General features: G+C 35.8%; 2 protein-coding genes across 4 annotated transcripts; both read left to right on the top strand.

Annotated features, from left to right (window-relative positions):
• The first annotated feature begins 3807 nt into the window (after nt 1–3807).
• LOC123540800 (carbohydrate sulfotransferase 9-like) lies at nt 3808–10690 on the top strand. The gene is made up of 3 exons (XM_045326092.2): nt 3808–5905; nt 8018–8211; nt 9426–10690. The coding sequence occupies exons 1-3, from the start codon at nt 5815–5817 to the stop codon at nt 10560–10562; spliced, it is 1422 nt and encodes a 473-aa protein (XP_045182027.2). The 5' UTR covers nt 3808–5814; the 3' UTR covers nt 10563–10690.
• Nucleotides 10691–14923: 4233 nt separating this feature from the next.
• On the top strand, nt 14924–21405 carry LOC123540672 (heat shock 70 kDa protein 12B-like). 3 transcript variants are annotated; one of them, XM_045325891.2, is made up of 5 exons: nt 14924–15082; nt 15985–16291; nt 17380–17601; nt 17738–17876; nt 18942–21405. In XM_045325891.2, exons 2-5 carry the CDS (start codon nt 15989–15991, stop codon nt 19610–19612), a joined length of 1335 nt encoding a protein of 444 aa, XP_045181826.2. In that variant the 5' UTR covers nt 14924–15082; nt 15985–15988; the 3' UTR covers nt 19613–21405. The 3 variants fall into 3 exon arrangements, with proteins under 3 accessions (XP_045181826.2, XP_045181828.2, XP_045181829.2); XM_045325893.2 differs by having other exon boundaries at nt 14943–15092; XM_045325894.2 differs by lacking the exon at nt 14924–15082 and adding an exon at nt 15722–15815.
• The last annotated feature ends 809 nt before the right edge of the window (nt 21406–22214 follow it).

Genomic DNA, 22214 nt, shown 5'->3' with positions numbered 1-22214 from the left:
ATTCTTGCAGTATCCAGAATACGGTTATGATAGGTTTCAACTTTCAACAGCTTCACGGTTTCAACCTGAAAACGCATATATCCAGTAAGATGCAAATTTACAGCACAAACACCGGCCATGATAAGATCATAACCAGATTAAGGCTGGGGCAGAACGGTCTGGACTGGGAGAACTACTCAGATAAACATCTATGCCTACACTATCCAGAATACGAGACAGCAAATCATGTATTATTTGACATATATAAAGAGTGTACACGGAATGCCGAGCACACATTAGAACTTGAATGTGAACACCTGAAATTCGAACTGGTCTATATTTTCAGAAAAACACTCCTCTACCCTCCAAAGGAATTGGAGCAACAGGTATACAGCCTCCTAATAGATTTCATTAACAAAATAGGATATCCAAATAGGATATGAACAAAACATCAATCAACACATAGTTGGGGCCTGACCAGGCTACAGATTTATTATATTTGGTCTTATTTCAATAAAACAAAGTACTGTGGGTTTGAACCTCTGTATGCACCTCGTCTGGGGGTACCATGTAAGTCTTGCGTCACTGGTATAGGCAATAGAGGTGATATATAACATCGGGGGAAAGGTGCAAAAACATATGAAAAATCTAAATTTTATTTTAAAAGAGATGGCAGGGGTGGGGTTGATGGGGTTGAGCTCGTATATGCACCTCGTCTGTTGGTACAACGTAAGGCTTGCGGTACTGGTGTAGGCTATAGGAGCGATATATCCTCAGGTTGAAGGGCGTTATCAAACAAAGTTGTACATAGCGGTTTGGCACCAGTTATGTGTACCAAAACATGGTATTAGGAGTTGTGTCTGAGCATATATCTGAGCAATAACTAGAATAGCACGAAAGAGGTTTATTATTATAATGTATTTTATTATTTTATCTTATTTGTTTAGTATATAATAAATGTATATCTACATGTTTTTCACATATTGTTTTAAACCACATATTTTAAAGGCATCAACTACAATTGTTACATTTAAATTACTATTATGTTAAACATATGCATAATTTTAAGCCATATTAAGGACGTATGCTAGAATTTGGTGCGAAAATTTTCCCAATAACAGAATTTCTTCAAACTTTGGATAATGAAGGACAATCATCTAAGAAACCAAAAAATGCAATAAAAATCATAGGTCACCGGTATCGAAAAAGAGTTATCTGCCCTTGAAAACGGCATTTCCCCCAAAAATGACGTTTTCAAGGGCAGATAACTCTTTTTCGAATCCGGTGACCTATGATTTTTATTGCATTTTTTGGTTTCTTAGATGATTGTCCTTCATTATCCAAAGTTTGAAGAAATTCTGTTATTGGGAAAATTTTCGCCCATCTCATATACAGGGAATTCTAGCGTACGCCTTTAAGGCTAATCTTAGACTACAATTTTAAAACAATATCTACTACTTATGTTGATCATTCTCGCGTATGTTGATCATTCTCGGTACCTCATTCATGTTGGAATCCATTGCTACGAGGGCATGAAAGAAGGGAAGCCAGTTTTTCCCTTTAAATGCTGAGCTTCAAGCAAGGGAACTACCGGTACCACGTCTTTGGCAAATATGGCATAGGATCGAACCTATTAATGACTTCCAACACTCGAGGTGGACGCTTTACTATTATGGACTATCGAGGTGGTTCATACGTTGAAGTATATTGTTATTTCATTATAATATGACATGTTGTATACAAATTAATTTTTTTGGCGTTTGCAATATGACTTCTTCTCGGCGATATATGACCATTTTGTGTCGATTTGCCGTAAAACCCAACTCACTCACAAACTACAAATTAATTTTAATTAGTCTATCAGTTTGTCTGTCTATTTAATTTATGTGTTTTTACCGTCTTTACCAACCATTCCGTCTTAAGAAACAATCACAATCCACAACAAAGTCGCAACGCATTTGGTTCTCTAACTTGTTTATATCTACTGCCCGGGGACCAACACGCTCTTGCACGTGGCCATGACCGAAAAAGGAGTAAAACAGCGTCATTTATTATGGCGGCCATTCCGTATCTGTAGACGTTGTTTCAGTAACAGGCAATGCTGCTCATAGGTTTCCCAATCAGTAAATAAAATCTGAAAAGTAGATCCCTCGGAAGCACCGAAAACAAGGCAAACAGTGAAAATTGCAGACTCGGTTTGATTGAGTCTGTTCATGAGCAGTAATGGAAAATGCAACACTGCCCACGCCCCCTAGCACCGGCTTAAGCAGTATTCAATCTTCAAATCTAAATGAGTTGAAATCAATGATCCCGAAGGACCAGAAAATATAACAACACTGAGATGAAGTCGGGGCGACTTTTTACGGCCGCCACACAGCACTTAACACCCGCTGTTGTGAAGTAAATAAAATCTGAAAAGTAGATCCATCGGAAGCACCGAAAACAAGGCAAACAGTGAAAATTGCAGACTCGGTTTGATTGAGTCTGTTCATGAGCAGTAAGGCGGCTAAGAAGTCCCGGTTGTCGAAAAAGTTGTAAAGATACTTGAACCCACTACTGGTTCTTCTTTTGACACTCCAAAACCTAAAACCAAATATTAGGAATATTTAATAGCACTTCGAATATTCATAGGACAGCATTATGCGCACCTTATATGAGCCCATTTCTTCTTTATAAAGCTTCATGGTAGTTTAAAGAGGAAACCATGTATATATTATTTTGAGCTAAGTTGACGAAAGACCGCCTAAAATCCCTCTGTACACAGCCTTATTGTTCCTTCTCAAGAGAAGGAACACTTATGGTGAACATGTCACACTTGACTGAGCATGTAATGGATACAAGGGTATCGTCAAAGGAATCCGATTTCCCCTAGGGCGCCGCCATCTTGGACTCATGCATATTCATTACAGATATATAGCCTCTAGCCCAATATGTGTTTACGCATAATCAATCTTTATTTCAGTCTTTAAATAGTGCAATACAACTACGTCAAATAACAGAACAAGAAGACACAATAATAAAGTTAAAATCATGTAACTCCTCGATTAAATATATCATAGTAAAAATCGAGATTAATGAAATGAATATCCTTCATCTAAAAATAGACTCCCGCCAAAACAATTACGTAATAAAATTGTCCCTGGTCACGTGATTCATTTAGCTTCTAACGTTTCAAATTTGCAAGTCATTTCTTTTGCGTACTTTTTTACTTCCTTATTTTTTTTTTCGAATCGTAAACGCATGTACGAAATTTTTTTGTGTTAAGTGTGCTGGTACTCGCTGGTGTAGCCGCGTGATGAAAATATCCGGCAGTGAAATACAGACTGCAAGACAAATGCTTCCAATAGCATAATATGTACTGCACTTGCTTATATTAAAAAACAGCTTTGGGTTATGATAAAACTGTTAATACTTAGATTAGTTCTTAAATAGATCTAATTAAGTTTGACAAATCATATTTGTCTCATTGCATTATCAAACATTTGTAACATTATGCTAAAACAATATCCCTTAAAAAGAATATTTTATATGTGCTAGAAGGAACCTTTTGGTAAGCTAAATCTTGTTTGGAGGTTACACAGTGAGGTTATGTAGGAATAACTTTGAGCTGAGTCGACAAATATTTTGAAACCTAATAGCTTTTTGGCGGAAGCCATGTAGATCTTCTTTGGAACTACTTCGACAAAAGTTTTGCTCAAAGCTGCTGTAGAAGCCATACAGAGAATATTTTTGAGCTAAGTTGTCAAATGTTATTATTTCTTAATTTGCTGTTTATGTTTTTGCTATAATCAGGAAATGATGATAATATGGATGTCACAGAAAGGAAATTAATCATAATACTTAATGTTAATTTCTTTAGTAACTATATGTGTAGGTTTTTATTCACATTAGCACAGATAAGGTCATAAGTCGATGTTCATAGTTAGTGTTACTAACCAGCATTGCGCATATTGACTTACTAATGCTGTATGGAATCTGTAAACCTGTATAAAACAAACAAATTACACTTAAAATATCCTCTTCAAACAACGTAGTCTGTTAAAAAAGAACAAACGAATCCAGAGCTATCGAAGAAACATTTATTACATTGGCATATGCATCGGAAGCTACTTTTGAACTCAAAGTACTGCATGTTTACACAAACTTGGTTAGGTAAAAGAACAAGAAAACAAGTAAGTTTTAAACGAAATAAAGACATTAAATATTCTCTACAGTCTACACAACGGCATTTTCTACAGTATTTGTTAATCCAGACGGCATCTTGAATATCCATCACCTTCTGCACTTACAATGAAAGTTATACTCAAAACTACAATCTACAGTGACACAGCTGGATTGACCCCCTAAATATGCATTATAATTAGACCAGTTTGCCAGTGCTATCATTAAGTACGTTATTGACAAACGCTTGAAAGTATAATAAAGTACTTAGACATATATAATTGTTTTAAAACAATAAAGTATCTTAAACTATTGCCCTCAAAAGTATTTATGTGTACACAGTAATAAAACAATATTTATGTCCTTCAAAAATACTATTGCCTTTGGTAAATAATGGGACATAGTTAAAATATCATCCTAAAGCACACGTCCACAGGAAATTGTAAATTTGTCAAAGCAATATTCACACTGTTATGTTAGAAACTGGATGATCAAAAATAAGCTAAGCTCTATATAAATATGCGGACTAAAGGTTCGGTGAATAAGTCTCATGCATTGTTTGTCAACAGATAAAATGTAGTTTATTTCATCTTGGCTTTGCTATTAATCAAAGGGTAGGCTAAATGCCAAGAGTCGATACGACTGTCCGAAGGCAAATACCTAAGCCATAATGAAATCACTTGAACATTTTGTTTTTTAACTCCGTGTTGTTTTAATACAGAATTCGTCTTGATTTCTAATAAACGTCTTAAGATCCTGAACTTCTCATCTTAGTATAGACAAAATCTGTTTCATAGTATACACAAAATGTGTCAACATTGTGTTCAAACAATGAGTTTGCATAAAAATTAGATTTCTGGGACACCATTGATTCATCCTTTGCGACCGGTGTAGATCATGATCAGCCTGAATATCCGTGCAGTCTGATAAATATCTGTACAGTTTGCCATTTTCAGTCGTTGTCGCTTTGGTAATTAAGCACCCCCTTTTAAAAGTCCAAATTGAAAGATGGACAAAAGCATGGTAAGGGTTAATAGAGCCAATATCAAATTCCCTGGGAAAAAAAATGTAAAAAATTATGGACTTTTAACATAATTTAACAAAAGAAAATACTGCCAAAAATCAATTTTTAGTATTTTAAAGGTAAGAATTCATTTTGCTAAATATTTGTTAACGAACTTTAAGTCAAATTCATCTATGGTATTGGCGTGTGATGGGGCCGTAGATTTTACGGTGTTTATTCTGTAGGCACGATTGTAATAGAACCGCCTGATATGATACTTCTCACTACGATAAGCTCTGATATGAAGTGGTAGGAACAATGCACTTAGTTATGTTGTTATCTCTTTGATTTGTTCTATAAATTACTAGTGGGTCACTGATAACAACTCAGTCAACAATTCTATAATAACTTGTGCTTGTAGGACAGTGAATGTTCATATTTGAAAGCGAAATCCATTTAGGCTGCACGCAAAATACGTTATTTGATAAGTAAGACTGGGATAATTGTTTTAAAAGGATACAGTATTTTCAACACATTTGTGGTTCTGCTGTTTTAAATTATTTCTAGTTTGGAACGAAAGATGAAATTGCGTTTAGCATGAAATAAGTAGTGTTTGATTCACTATATTAATTACAGTTTTGTAAACAAAAGGAAACTCTAGGCTAAAGACAATGAGACGTCTTCGAAGAGCGAATAAGCCATACGTGCTGCTCGCGATAGCAGTTTTCTGTTTTGCTATCACAGCGTATTTTTCTTTTTCCGGTAAGCTTCACCTCGGAGGTAACATTTAAAGTTCTTAATATCATTTATGTTAAATGTGACTGTCATTGTATGTATGTATACTTCTCATGAACATACACAGTTAAATCGAGTATGCTATTATTTCTATGCTTCCAAAGGATCCTCAACTACCACAACAGTAGTTTACAAGTGCCACGAGGCGGCTCTGTATCCCGTACCTACACTTCCCAGTGGGCATTCGACGTCGTAACGACGTTGTTACGACGTCGGATATGGACGTCGATTCGACGTTGTGTTTTGGTTGAAAATGTAAGTTTTTTAGACGTCGAAACCCCGACGTCGATTCAACGTCGACACCCGACGTCGATTCAACATCGGGTTTCCAACGTGTAAACAACCTATTTTTCATAATGGTTTTCTTCTAGAAGCTATAATTAAGCGTCGATATCGAAGTTTTCTAAATCAGGATTTTTATGTGAAACTTCCTTTGATTCCAATTTACTCGTTTCTCGTTGTTTACAACCGGAAATGAATATAACACGTGGGGTTTTGGCGCGTTAAGTAAAAAAAAAAGTGTTTTTTTTTATATTTTTAAAGTTTCTGTGATTCATTTAAGTTTAACTCATGATAAAAATGAGTTTAAAAAATATCTAATTTAAAAAATATGAAAAAAAGTACAATGTTTACTTCAGAAAAATCGTCTGCTAGCGGTGACTCATACTTTATCAAGGGAGGTAAACTAGTGAATGCAGTTCCTGGAGAAATTGCGATGCATCTTTTATCCATTTCCGATTAATTTATTAATTAAGAAAATGACTAAATTTTATTGTAAAACGTTAACCAGGTCCACTTGCAACAATTACAATTTCGACCAAAATTCAACGTCGATACAACGTCGAAACCTGACGTCGTACCGATATCGCACTCTCAACGTCGGGAAGACGTTGTATTTTGGTTGTCGACGTCGCGATCTAATAACAACTTAGAACCGACGTCGTTTCGACGTCGCATGCCCGCTGGGTTACTTTGTTATATTTCCCCGTCCTTTGAAATCATAGAGTCCATTTAATTGTACTATGTTAGAGTTCCACTTAAGGCGGTGCATGAAAAGCAGTGACACATCAATGCACAATTCGTCACCTCTCGTGAACAGATTCAGTTAAACCAACTCTGATGTTGTTTCGCTTGGTGGCATTCTACAATCATAGACTTTTATAATCGGTCTCTGTTGTAATCGCAATAACTTGGATAATATTTAAATTACACGACTGAAATTTTCTCGATCACCTTTGTTCCCACATGCTATTTATTCGTGAGGGTAGATTCCATTAAAATGGCTTCAATCAGCCATGTGTGATATACTTTATTATAATCTTAACGAAATATACGAAAATCATAGGTGACCGATTATAAATCTCCATGAGTGTATGCTTCCAACATACCCAACTTTCCATGTCATCGATTATTTGATAAGCGATACATTTTACCATAAGAAATAAAGAAGGCGCTAAACTTGAAAGGCCAATATATGTTTTTTATCATTAAACTGTTTTAAAAGATTAAGGCACTTACGATCACCGCCAAAAAATTTGGCGAGCAGGGAGATTAGTGTCATGTTTTATCAGCAGTTGTTTTTGACAAAAAATAAATGCCTTCGTCTAATTTATCACGGTTCAGAGCTCATGTTTTGACAAATAATCAATGCCTTCGGTTCAGAGTTCAGGTGCGCATTACGAGGACGTTAGCCCGAGTGGTTTAATATCAAAATATCTGAATGATGAACCGTGGTAAATTAGAAGACAAACCACAAGAAGGCCTTGACTGTTTTCACTCTTACACTTCAATAATAATTGTTATTTTTCTGGGCTTCATTTATTCGAGTAGTAACGAACAAAACGTCATGTGACAATTCGACGTCAGAATTGACGCCATAATGTTTTCTTACCGGTCCGCGCGTCAGCTGTTCTTTCCGCAGAATACACAGAGGCTGAACTTCTTTGTTTAACTGGCAATCAAACCGGGCCACGTTAGAATGCTATTTAGTGCGTTTCCTTCACAAAGTATGATAATATATGATGAAGTTGAACAAATTTTTGTCTCAGCTTTAATAAGAATTTAACTATTATCTTGCAGAGGAAAAACACATAAGGAACATTGATATGAATAGTTTTGTTAGTTGGGAGAAGACAGAGACTGTCATGGATCAATTAGCAGATCAGATTTACAAAGATATACCAGTATCGCAGTCAAAGTACGTCGGGACTTACAAACAAATGCAGACTACGGAGGGCAAGAAAATCATGCAAGAACCGGCAACTGTCTTACCGGTAATACAATTTTTAAGTAATGTGTTAAGAGGTGTGGTTCAAAAATACTCGTGTTCGAACAGCCAATGTTTGTCAATCGAGAAAATAACTTCATCACATGCAAGGTTTTTCGGTAATATATCAGCCTTATTCGCTGTGCCAAACAGATTTTAAAAAATTAAACTGATTTTTTTTTGTAGCCGCCCGATAATTATTTTTTCGGTCCTCACAATTACGTTCCAGAGACCTCATGGTTCTTTAGCGTGCCAAGTATAGTGAACTCACACATGGAACACTCATCCGAATATCATTAATTTTAGTTGAAGGAGCGGGGACTTGAATCCACGACCCTAGGATTCGTAGTTGGGCAGTGTAATCAACGGAACACTGCGGTCGCTCTAGATAATAAATGATAACGAATACAAAAATATGTTTTAAAGGGAACCATGTTAAAGCCGCCGCGTGTCGACCAACATCTATTTAGGCTGATGGCAGATAAACACGATAACTCGGCGACACGATAATATTTGACGGGCAAAACGACTAATGAGACGCGACTGTGGTATCGCACATCGGGAGGTACTCACTTGTTGTCACGGCCTTTTTTTCTTGTCACAAGTAGCTTGACGCTGCTTGCACCCTGTCGTAATATTACCTTGCTGTATTGTTAAAAAATATGCGCAGTATAGTCTTGTATCTTTCTTAAAAAGACGACGGGCTACACTAAGATGGTCCTTACAGGATTCCATGGTATTACCTTATCTTAATGTTACGCACCTTTTGATGTAATTTCTACAAAGCAAAGTTTTACCCTTCATTTGTATGAAATGTATATCATCTTTAAATTTAGATCCTTGTGTACTGATAAGATATCAAATTATAAGGAATTCATTTAAAATCATAACTGGAACCGTAACTTTGTGGCTTAGCTTATCGTTTAAGACCACTCGTCCCTCAACCAACTTCGGTTTTGAATGGGATTTCTAATTACTTTTAGTGAGGAAGCCGTTTTGTCTGTGGGAGGACAATGGTTTACTAGGTACACACACCAAATGTTTTCAGCATTTGAACTTAGCTGTCTTTATTAAAGCAACATTCTTTGACTTACAAACAAAAACATATTCTATATAGATATCCAATTCCTACATATGATACCACCTATTTCTTTTTTTAGTATATAGTTCGCATTGAGCGTTTCAAAATTCATTAATTTTAACATTTGATGCGTTTTTCAGATAGACGAAACTGAAAGAAGATTTAATGAACGAAAAGGACTGTTACAGGAGGCGTGCGTTAAATACAAAAGATATAATCCCATTTGTGAGCGCAAAACTGCAGGATTCAATTATAAGTACGTGAATGAAAGTAATCTGGTATATTGTGCAATTGAGAAAACCGGAAGTACCCTCTGGAAACGAATTTTGCACGTTATTGGAGGCTGGAGCAATAGTTCTAATCCTACCTCGATCAAATCTGAGGCCGCAGACACTTATCACGGAGGATTCGAAACGCTAGAGAATTCAACCATGGATGAAATGCAAGAAATCTTTAATAATTCGGATAGTATAATGTTCGTACGTGATCCATTCACAAGGCTGTTTTCGGCGTGGCTCGACAAGCTGTATTCACCTAACCATTACTACTGGACAAACATTGGACCACTTATCGTCAAGTCAGAAAGACTCAGTAAAGAGGAATGGAACTCCTCACATGTAACTTGTGCTTCTGATATATCATTTACTGAATTCATTAATTTCACAATAAAGGAGGTCACGTTCAAGATGTGTGCCGACGGACATTTTTCACCTAGTCACAAACACTGTCTCCCTTGTCTAATCCCTTTTGATTATATTGGCAAATATGAAACATTTAAAGAAGACACTACTTATCTATTGAATAAATTGAATCTCTCGCACAAGGTTACTTTTGATGACTTTGAAACGGATGCTGCTCGGGATGCAATAAGAGATTCAACTGAATGGGTTTTCTCCCAAAAAGAGAAACTTTTAGAGTGTAATGTGACTTTTCACTGCGCTTTATTCAAGGTTTGGAACAGAATGCAAAGTAGAGGTTTTATTAGTACAAAGATAAAGTTCCCATTTGAAAGTGTTGATGAAGTTAAAAACGTGACAAAGGATGACATCATTAGTGTATTAACAAAAGCTTATCGTGAAAGTGATCCTAATGAAACGAAAGGTAACCGAATGGAAGCGTTACGACAAGCTTTTCAACATTTACCTTCAAAATTAAGGACAAGACTGGTTTTAGCTTTTAAGGTTGACTTTGCTATGTTTGGATATGACAGAAATCCTGAATATCTAAACAAACCACTCCAGACATCTTTCAACTATTTCAAAGAATGTCAAGAGTAAATCTGCAGAAGTAACATTTAAGACGATAAAAATATATTTCCTGGTGTGTCTTTTAAACATCGTTAAATCCATGTCGTACCAATTCAATTTCGATCTTTATCAACGGAAAAAAAGTTTTAGCTATAATTTAGTTGTTTTTTTTTTTATTTTGGTGTCCAAGTTTGAAAGCATTTTTCCAACTACGCCATTTTGTTCATTTTTTTTAAATGACGCCAGGTTGCAAGTGCTACCATTCTTGATATCATTACGCCAATGTTGTTTATATGAAAATAAATGCAGAAGTTCTGAGAAAAAAGTGAATGTAACCCAAGAACGACCTGCAACGTGTCCAACGTCCATGCCACCACATGCCACGAGTCCCGCTGTTTCAGTCAATTAAAACGCGCACCAAGATAGCGATGAATTGTTCCGTTATCTATAAAAACAAATGCATTTTGGGCAACTGTCAAGTTCATTTCAGTCGCACTAAAAATGTTTTCTGACGAGCCTCGGTAACGGATTTCTGAGCAAAGCGTGGCGGATTGTGTAGTTTACTGTCATATACATAACTAAAATAGACAACATTATCAGGCAGAAGGAAGAATATTAATTACTCCTGTTTTGCAAACTAGAAAAATAACCTTGATTCAAATTACCTGTATACCCCTATTCCTAAAACACCAGATAGGTGCAACCCTGAGGCAAAAATGCTGTACACAACTATATCTATAAAGGATAATATATTGCCTCAATTCGGATAGCACAGGACCGCCGGTAAAAATCTACATTTCCTGTAGAAAAAATAAAACGCCCAACACATGCCAACGTGGAAAATGAAAGAGAAGGTTTAGAGAAGTTTTTCATATTTTCGGATTTCACCATCAAATTCCCGCTTGATGCATTCTGGCTGCGACATTCGATATCAATTTATATCAAACAAACACAGGAAAGGAATGTTTTTAAATGTATTATTTCGACCTAGGATTAGGCCTCTTCCACTATTGAACGTATCTCAATATTTAAGACTTAAACCATCCCCTATACATTTTATTCCTGAAGAAGGTCAAAGAAATTACCGAAAATCATGCTGTTCAACAACCACAGATAGCAACCTTTTTTCAGAAACAATCAAAGGTTTTATTAACCCCAGTGCTGATATATGTAATACCACTGAGAGCTCCAAGACCTAGATTAACCAACACAGTTTTGCCAACGTTGGTCAGGCATGTGTTCTGATGACATGGGTACAAAACCGCCTTGCTTTCGATTGTTTTTTTTTTCTCGATATGAGACTGACTAGAGTGAAGATTCACACCAATGTGACCCTTATGGTTTAGTTTCTCAATCTAGGACAGTATTGTGCTAGTCTTATCTTATCTGGAGACTAAGGTGCTGACCATTCTGGGGGATGGGATTTTACTAAGAGCTAAGAAATTCTTTTTGCCTTCTATGAATTTTTTTTTCAGAACTTGAATGCTAGAATATTAGAATAGTTTTTCTGAGTAAACCAAAGATAAATGTTAATCTTGATGATCTTTAGGTCAAGTTCGAATCTAGGTCATGCTAGGTCAAAAACTAGGTCACCGGGTCAAATCAAAGGAAAAGCTAGTAACACTGTAGAGGCCACATTTATGATCATATCTTAATGAAACTTGGTCAGAATGTTAATCTTGATGATCTATAGGTCATGTTCAAATCTGGGTCTGGTGGGTCAAAAACTAGGTCACTAGGTCAAATCAAAGGAAAAGCTAGTGAACACTCTAGAGGCCACATTTATGACTGTATCTTCATGAACCTTAGTCAGAATGTTAATCTTGATGATCTTTAGGTCAAGTTCGAATCTAGGTCATGTTGGGTCAAAAACTAGGTCACCGGGTTAAATCAAATGAAAAACTAGTTAACACTTTATAGGCCACATTTATGGCAATATCCTAATGAAACTTGGTCAGAATGTTAATCTTAATGATCTTTAGGTCAATAGGTCAGCTGAGCAATACAGGGTCTTCATGGCCCTTTTGTTTGATAATCATACCTGTCAGCATCCTCGCCTTTGGACCTGTGCCTAAGTAAAAGCAGTCTAGGTAGAGAAAGGGAGAAGAAGCAAAATATCTTGTATAACTATTGCAGTTTTTAGGAACAATAATGCGTCGAGTCCACACCTAATTAACTCAGATAGTGTATACATGTAGTACTAAATATGAGCCGCACCGTGAGAAAACCAACATATTGCAATTGCGACCAGCATGGATCCAGACCAGACTGAATTTTAAACACTAAATTGTTAAGAGAAAGTCATTTCTGCAATTAAGTGAAGTTTCTCAAGATTAGTGTTTCATGAAGAAAAGTTTGTTTTTTATAATGATTTTTTATTATAAAGAGATAAAATTATAAATATTGTTATTCAGATTTGTAGTCTATGTCTTTGAGAGCTATTCTTAAAAAAATGGTTACCTTATTTTGGGAAAGTGTTGTATTATTTATGTATAAGGGGGTACGGGGCGTAAAATTTTGCAATTTGTGTGTGCCTAATCCTGAATTCCAAGGGCATTTCAACACTGGTTGTCGATTATTTCAGGTTTAAGTTATAATTAAAATGTCAACAAAACTTGGAAAAAGGTATTTTAAGTAGAAATCTTTATTAGGGTACAAGATCCTTGTAGGAAGTGTTACTGTAGATGGTTTTGAATATTTCAACAGCCAAATGCTGAATTCTAGTGAGTTTTTAGGATATAATTATCACTATCGTCTTTTGTCAATAAGAATGAAATACTAGTATGTAATACTCAAAAGATGGTGCTCCCCCTCCCCGCTCTTACGCCTATGTATACAGTAAAGATTACTATTCATTTACTGAAAGTATCAGTATAGCATATTGCAGTCAAAATTACACTATTCAGAATCAATCTGGCACTCTTCTTCCGCAGTGTCCAATATGAAAACGTTGACAGAAATGCTGCTTTTCCTTAATAAAGAAGAAAAAAATGTTATATATTATACAAATCTGATTATGTAATTATAAAATATTAAATCTAAAAGCCGTTTTGAAACAAAGAATATGGCTTTCAGAGTAATGGAAATATTTGTCTTAAAAATCTGGCATGAACCCTGATTTTTTGTCAGTGATTTGGGAGCCAATTTTTTTCAATATGTTGAAGCCAGAATATTTTTTCAAGCAAAACCAAAGACAGGATTTTTTTCTCAAATCCCCCACCTACCCCTCCCCAGCTATCAAATGGTATACCCCTAACTTATAACCTCTTAATACTATTTTGAGTGAACAGAGACAGGCAGTCTTTCACTGGGTATTTCAGAGATGGTTTTCAAAACTATCTGATTTCTTTTTCTGGTCATTACATTTTGCCCTCAAATGATCCGTCTCGGGTCCTCGCCTTTAGTTAAAATTGGAAGACACTTAAACGGTAACCATACTTTCTCATTCCCGTATATCTTAAACAGTGATTTTATCTTGAATAATATCATTTGTTTGTTGTCCCTCGTGACATAATTCCTTCGCAACTTAACTTATGACTTTATTCACGACAAATCACTATTTTGGATACAATATTTCTTTAAAAATACACATATTTATCATAAACAGTATATTAAGATATTCCGAAATGTACAGTTTAGAATTACTGGTCGTATAACCATATTAGTTGTATCAACATCTGAATGGACTTTCAGCATACTGGAATAGGTTTGTGGCGTTAATTTAGCTAATTAGGGACTACAAAACATACATTTATGTACACTGTGACATAAAAGTTAACATTGACATCTTTCTAACCTTTATCCAATAAAACATTTTCGGGATTGGTCTTTAATTCTACAGATTTTAGAAAAAGTAAGTTATAAATGCTGCTATGATTGCCAGTATCTTATAAATTACTGAATGTGCGGTTTTAAAATTAAGCATACAACTAGAAAAATATGCTATTAATAGCATATAAAAAAAATCAAAAATACCAATAAAATCTGTGGAAAGATACTTTGGAAGCAAATAATGTAGGTCAGAAGAATAATAGCAGGCTCGGTATGTGCCACACCTCTCACGGCCCCTGGCACCGGCTTAAGCGGAACTCTATTACACATTTTGTTGAATGCACTCCATGATCCCAAAGGACCAGAAAATATAACACCACTGAATCCAAGCCATGCAAAGATAATTAGTTTATTTATTTCACTACCACATCACATTTTTTGTTGTTGTTCTTTTTGACTGAAGATAACTAAAACATAAACCAGTTCAGTATAATATTATAATCCACAAATTGCTCACAAATTGGAAACTGTTCATTTATTATAAGACTTGTTTAAATAATAAATGCATTGAAACTACCCCTTCCCATTATCGTCCTTTGCCTTCTACGCCAATGAGTTCTTTATCTGGGCAATGACTAATTTATTTACATATCAGTATGACTATGTATACCAACATCAGTGTGGATTGAAGTTTAAATTTACATTTTTATGACATAATTATAGTGTAAACAGACAGAGTGAAAATACATTTATATATTGTATGAATACATTCACTTGATGTAAGTACATGTACGTGCTTTTCCTTTTGAATTTCTTATTTCTGTCTTACAGTGTTTCGTTTTCACAACGTATATATTATGAGTAAAATTTAAGGCAGTGTAAAAATGCAATAACACGTAGCTTCAAAGTGTTCCTATTTCCAAAGACATTTTTATAAAAACGGGAATAATTGACGGTTTCCTTTTTAAAAGAAGTTTTAAAGCACCATGATCTGTCTACTTGGGCGTATTCAGCGATTACAAATGTCCTACATTTTGACCTGGTCTCTCATTATTAACGCTATCAGGTGCGTAGCAGGCCATGCAGTTTGTTGTGTACCTGTTTCTCAGATATCTAGAAATTTCAAAGTGAATGTTAAATTTAGTTTTTACTCTACAGAAACTACAAAACTTTGTTAAAACTGTTGAAAATATATAAAATAAACAGACTAATTGTTTGATAGAAGATAACAATGCCCGTGATTCGCCAGTATCACTCTACCTAGATATTGCATCTGGTATAACCATTTCGATATACATGCAGTTATTATTAAGAAACTCAAAATGTTTACAGCTTTCCGTGACTACATATGAACTTGAATCACGCTTTTGATCACGTGATACCACAACTGACTGTAACACCGCTAACCACCCGCGAATCTCAACAAAACAAGACTTCCTCACAGAAGGTCGAAGGTTCGAATCGCGGACTTGTAAAGCGTTATGACTGACTTTCAGACAGTATTCTAATGTGGTATGTACTACACTTCTGATTTATGTGGTGTTTGCGTGGAGCTAATAAGGAATATACTCACACTGGTTATAGGTTAACTGGCCACCATATATATACCGCTGAAATTCTAGAGAGAGAAGACTCCGAACAACCTGCCACCACTCATTTTTGTCATTGTTTATCTTTTTAGAACTATGGCTTCCGCCTTTAAACCTCATATGGTAGTTGCGGCTTTTGATTTTGGCACGACATACAGCGGCTACGCATTCTCCTATCGTGATGAACCAACACTCGTCCAGACAAACCAGGGCTGGGATGACGGGTCTGGCAGCTTAATCTCGATGAAAACCCCCACATGCGTGTTACTTACCCCAGATAAAGAGTTCGACTCGTTTGGCTATGATGCGGAGAATAAATATTACAGTCTAGCGGGAGAGAATAAACATCAAGGGTGGCTTTTGTTCCGCAGATTTAAAATGCTGCTGCATAATAACGAGGTAAGTCAGAAGCACGTGACTTATCTAAAGTCAGTAGTCAGATCTTCAGACATTTATGTCAATGACACGTGACTGCTCATCAAGTCGGTAAAGTCAGTGGCATGTAACTCATTTTATGTCAGTAAAGTCAGTAACACGTGACTGCTCTTTCGTCAGTAGATTCAGTGGCATGTGCTGCTCTTATGTCAATAAAGTCATTTGCACGTGACTGCTCTTATGTCAGTAAACTCAGTGGAACGGGACCGCTCCGAAGTTACGTCAGTGAAGTCAGTGACATGTGACTCCTTATATGTCAGTAAAGCAAGAGGCATGTGACTGTTGTTATGTCAGTAAAGTCAGTGGCATGTGACTCCTTTTATGTAAATGAAGTTTTTGGCACGTGACTTATGTCTGTAAATTCAGGGGTCTGTGACTGCTCTAACGTCAATAAAGCCTTTGGCTTGTGACTCCTCTTATTTCAGGAACGTCAGTGGCATCTGGCTTCTCTTACGTCAATAAAAGCAGTGGAATGTGACAGCTCTTATGGCAGTAAAGTCATTGGCACGTGACCACTCTTATGTCATAAATTCATTAGCACGAGACTGCTATGTCAATAAAGTCATTGACACATAACTCCTCTTATGTCAGTAAAATCAGCGACATGTAAAGCCCTGCTTTTGTAATAATAAAGCCAGTGGTACGTGACTCCTCTTATGTCAATAAGTCAATGACACGTGACTGCTTTTATGTCATTGGAGTCAGCGGCACGTGACTCTTCTTATGTCAAAGAAGTTAGTGGCACGTGACTTCTATTATGTTAATAAAGTCATTGGTTCGTGACTCCTCTTATGTCAGTGTTCATGGCTGGTCCTAAATCATTAACGTTAGTGACACGTGACTGCTCATAAATAAATTCATAATTATGCACGTTACTGCTCTAAAGACAATAACACGTGATATTTAAATGAACCTTATATGCAGCAGATGTACATAATTATGAATTATGAATATCACAATATTTTCAGCTTTTTAACATGTGTACATGAAGTTGAAAGTCTTAAATACTTTGAAAGTAGAAAATGTACATTATCTTTTTTTTTGTTTCCTAGAATATATCAAGAAAGACTATGGTTTACGACATCAATGGGGTGGGTATGCCCGCTGTTACTATTTTCACCATGGCGATACGTTACTTGAAAGATCATCTCTTTAAATCTGCGGACCTATTCTCGTCCGGATTTGTTACGGAGCGTGACGTGAAGTACGTGCTTACTGTGCCAGCTATCTGGACAGACAGTTCAAAAATGTTCATGCGGGAGGCAGCTGTTGAGGTAAAAATGTATTTAAGAAAAGTTAAGATTTAGCTTTTGAATATAGATTGATTAGCATTGAGCAGGAGTACAGAATGATAAATAATTACATTTTCGAGTCACGGCTCCATAAGTAACAAATAATTATTTTTTTCAGGCCGGGTTAGCAGATTCCCGCCTCAAGTTATGTCCAGAACCTGAAGCAGCTTCCATTTATTGGCAAACTGTTTCAAGCGTGTTTGCCAGAGGGGATCAGCCGCAAGCAGGAACATCTTATATGGTTGTGGATTTAGGAGGTAATCTACTGAGGCTTACAACATACTTTCTGTTTACTTTTCGTAAAAACGACAGGCTGAGATGTTAAAATGCGTACTGGTATAGATTTTGCAGACAAAAATGAAAATAATGAATCCTGCACGTTTACCTACGAAACACTTACTTGTACAAGAAAAAATTTCAATTCCTGCAGAAGGTACATGCCCGTTAAGCTAACAACTGTAGGCTGAACACCACTAAATCCGTCTGTTCATTATTTCATATAAAATCCACTTACTTCGTAACGGTTTTTCGACATATATTCCCGTAAAGAACTATATCGCTACTTGAGAAAAACTAAAGGAAAAGGGGTACATGTAGTTAACTTTCATATAAGAATTCGTTAAATACAACCCGCCGAATTAACTCCTTTTCACTTCTTTCAACTTCTCTTTTCGAGACATTAAATTCATACGCCGCCATTTCTACCTAGCATGTGATAGGAACATGCCAGTTTCGATAGAGTGCTAAGTGATACATACAGAAACGATGTAGAGTAAAAGAAAACACGATGCTATTGAGAAAGGGCACGGGGAATTGGAGAAAGATTAGCACTATTTATATTTGGACTACATGTCGGAGGCTTACGTTTGATTTGGTAGCGATTTGCCTATATATCATTTTAAAGTATAACATGACTCCTTGAATAAGTCTGTGGCACATTGTTTGTGCTATTGACCTGTCACTAGTTCAGTGCAGTGCTGGGCTTTAAGTCAGAACTTTAAGAAAAATGTGGAAATTAACTTCTGATGTAATGTAATAAAACACTTATTTAATGGCTGGCCGGTGAATGGTCAAAACTATTAATTCTTATGTCTTGTGTTTATTATATCTCAGAAAAATAATATATAATTAATTGCTTAACCGGGACGAACTTTCGTTACACCCTTTATAATCATGAAAAAAGGACGACGTCCACACCATGAAGCATGGAAAATGTTTGAATATTTCTCCATTGCGGTACTGACAACGCATTGGCTGGACTGGTAATGAAAAAACGAATCAGCTGTATTGAATCAGTTACTATTGTTACCGTGTATTTTCAGGTGGAACTGCTGACATATATGTCCACGAGAAGTTGAGCGACCAGACAATTAAAGAACTGTACAAAGCCAGCGGCGGGCCTTGGGGCGGAACCGTGGTAGACAACAATTACCTCGGATGGCTCACACAAATAGTTGGAGAAACCGCAATGGAAAGATTTAAAACTGAAAAGATGGTCGATTATTTTGATTTACTGAGAGATTTTGAAGTAAAGAAAAGAACAGTCACTTCTGAAACAGAGGGCAAGATCGCATTTAAGTTTTACGTATCTTTGAAGAACCTGTATGAAGAACTTGAGAGTGGAAATTTAGTGGATAAACTTTCTTCTTCAGGACTAGCTGACATGGTGTCTTTGAATGATAAAGAAATCTGCATCGACGCCTCCATAGTGAAGAGCTGGTTTAATGAACCAGTCACAAATATGATAGATCACGTGACAAAAATTCTATCAAGGCCGGATATGCAAAGGGTTGAGAACGTGCTGCTTGTTGGCGGTTTTGGCGAAAGTAAAATAGTTCAGGACGAGATGCGGAGGAGAATTGTGGGTAAGGAACTGATCATTCCAACAGAACCGAGTTTGTCCGTTTTAAAAGGTGCTGTACGATTGGGACAACTGCCATCACTAGTGTCAGCCAGAGTGATCAAAGTTCGGTCAGAGCGCGGAAGTGTTTGATACTAAATGGTGTTAAAGGTATTGGGATACCTGCTACAACTAGTCAGATTTATCAAAGTTCAATCAGACGCGTGGGAATGTATAAAGGCTGTTGTTCTTAAAGACGCAGGCAGTGCTGATATAAGGTTATATAAATATATGTCTGTTAATAAGTATAGTCTACATTTTTTTTTTAATTTGACTGCTGGCATGTTTTAACTAGTCATGTCTTTGTATAAAACTTAAACAGCGTTTTGACAGTGTTGCGGACGAACTGAAGTTTTTACATAAAGTTAGAAACGGTAGAAAGTATCGAAACAAACATATTTACATGTTTTGTTGAAACAATACCTTCACATACAACAGCAAAGCAAAACATGTCTATAAATCAGATTGTTCGCAAATTGTTTGAAGCATTGAAAGAAATACTGTAAGGTAGTTCTGCACGTTCTGATCGAAAATCGAATTTTCTACAATGTAGAATTCGGTTAAACTCAGATTTTTTAAAGCTTTGGAATCCACTTAGAAAATTCAGCGAATAAAAAAGATAGGGTCATGTGCTTGATTTTTTGCTAGACTGATTTGAAAAAATTGTACATCACGTAATTATTCTTAATGGGAGTCAATGGAAAATGTCAGAAATGTTTTGCCAAATGCAGATTACATGTATAATGAAACTTCTCACAGGCGTAAATAAATAGTTTTGCCTATATGGTGAAATTGAGTATATAGGCACATGTGCTAGTAGTTTTTGTTTAAAGTATTTGACCATGATTAAAGTAAACAGCACATTTCAAGCTATTTTTTAAATATAATTTTGAAGTATTTAACGTGTCAGATGTTTTAGTATCATATTTTAACTTTAGAAAGATAGTAAATGTGTCTTTGTTATAAAGTTAATCGCATGTTGCCACTGATTCACAAACTGGTTTTCATTTCCGTACGCCGAATCCAGGCTTTATTCTACCTTTTCCGGAAAAATGACGTAACACCATCACTTCAAACGTACTGAAATACCTTAATTACAGAAAAATATATATTGTATTTTCGATGTATTCAAGGAAGTGATTTTAAAGTATACTTATGTTCAAAATGAATTATTTCTTCAGACAATATTGTTTTTGTAGAAAGAAAATATAAAGAAATTTCTACTGAATCTGAGAAAAAAATGGACACCTATGATGATAACACTGATAAAATAGATTGTTATTTGAAATCCTCACACAGAGCTGCATTAAGCATCCATCCCAGGGAGCAACGCAATCAGTTTGTTTAAGGCAGATGGCTACTTAAGAGTTGAAAAAGAACAAAAAGTCAATCTAAGAAGTTAGCAAATTGGCTGCATATGCAAGTGGTATAGATCTTTTTACACCGTGCTAATTCCTTAGCAACGGGAAACAATTTTTGCGCATGCGCACTCTACGTAGGGCAGAAAGACGTGACTGCACAATATAAATTACGTTAGAATTATACTGTACTTCAATCTATTCGATCAATAATGAGTTTGTTTTATAGTAAATATCGACTGAAAGACAAAGGAAAGTATATGTAGATCTTTGCAAACCCACAGCTGATATAGTTTAACTTATGGTTGCCTCTAAGACAGACTTAACTGTTGTCCAATTTTCTGGGAACAAACGGATAACAGACTTTCTGCGTTTTTTATTTATGCAACATTTTTGTAACATACATTCCAGACTTTAACCAGGATTTATGTACATACAATATCTGATGAACCTAGCACATTTGTACGTAATTTCTATTTATACATTTTTCATGTGTTTTTATCGGCAATAAAAATTACCCCACTATTATCTACGTGTTATTTGTCTGTTTTGGTAAAAACTTTATTAACCTTGTTTTGTAAATATACACGATATTCGAATAAACCCTATCCCGATTTCCAAACATAAATTAAGTGCTTTGCAAAAAAAAGAAGAAAAAACATCTTCCCCGAATAAAATTATGGTGTGGTCTGTTCATATGGTAAACACGGCTTGTCACTAGATGAGATCCATTATATAAAGCTATCTGCACGTTTGAACAATAGACACATTTTACAGGCATTACCTTAGGTTTGCCAATTTAGATATATGCAGCAAAATGTGGACGCACTTCATGCTATTTTACCACGAATTAGAAAAACTCGAAAAATCATTTTCTCACAACATACTGGAACCCAAATCGCTTGATTCATAGACGATCGCTAACCCTTCGGCAATGGCTGCAAGTCTATAATTAGATTTCGCTTGCTCAGACTTTCCACTAAATGTTAACGATTTGAGTAATAAACCGGTTGTCCAATTTTCAGTGTGTTTCACTAGTTTTGTACATAATGAATCTATTGCAAAAGTTTTTGCCATCCTGCTGTAGTATTGAAATGAGAACATCTATAATAGTGCGTTTGCTCCGAAATAATATAGCTTTTGCAGTATTAGTATTTGACAGATATCATTATGTTCCTTAGTTTTCATGTAGATTTTTAAAAATGTTATGCCTCATACCGCAAAAACATATACAGTATTCTGAAATTTGGATTGTAGATTGAAATTGTAGATAGATTCGCACGTATCAGATATATTACTGTGTGGCTGTCTATGATCGAGGAACCGTTTAGTTTTGT

This window comes from Mercenaria mercenaria, chromosome 16 (genome assembly GCF_021730395.1).
Source record: "Mercenaria mercenaria strain notata chromosome 16, MADL_Memer_1, whole genome shotgun sequence".
Taxonomy (NCBI): Eukaryota; Metazoa; Mollusca; class Bivalvia; order Venerida; family Veneridae; genus Mercenaria; species Mercenaria mercenaria.
Note: the sequence above shows the minus strand (reverse complement) of the source record. Positions and strands in the feature narration are given on the sequence as shown.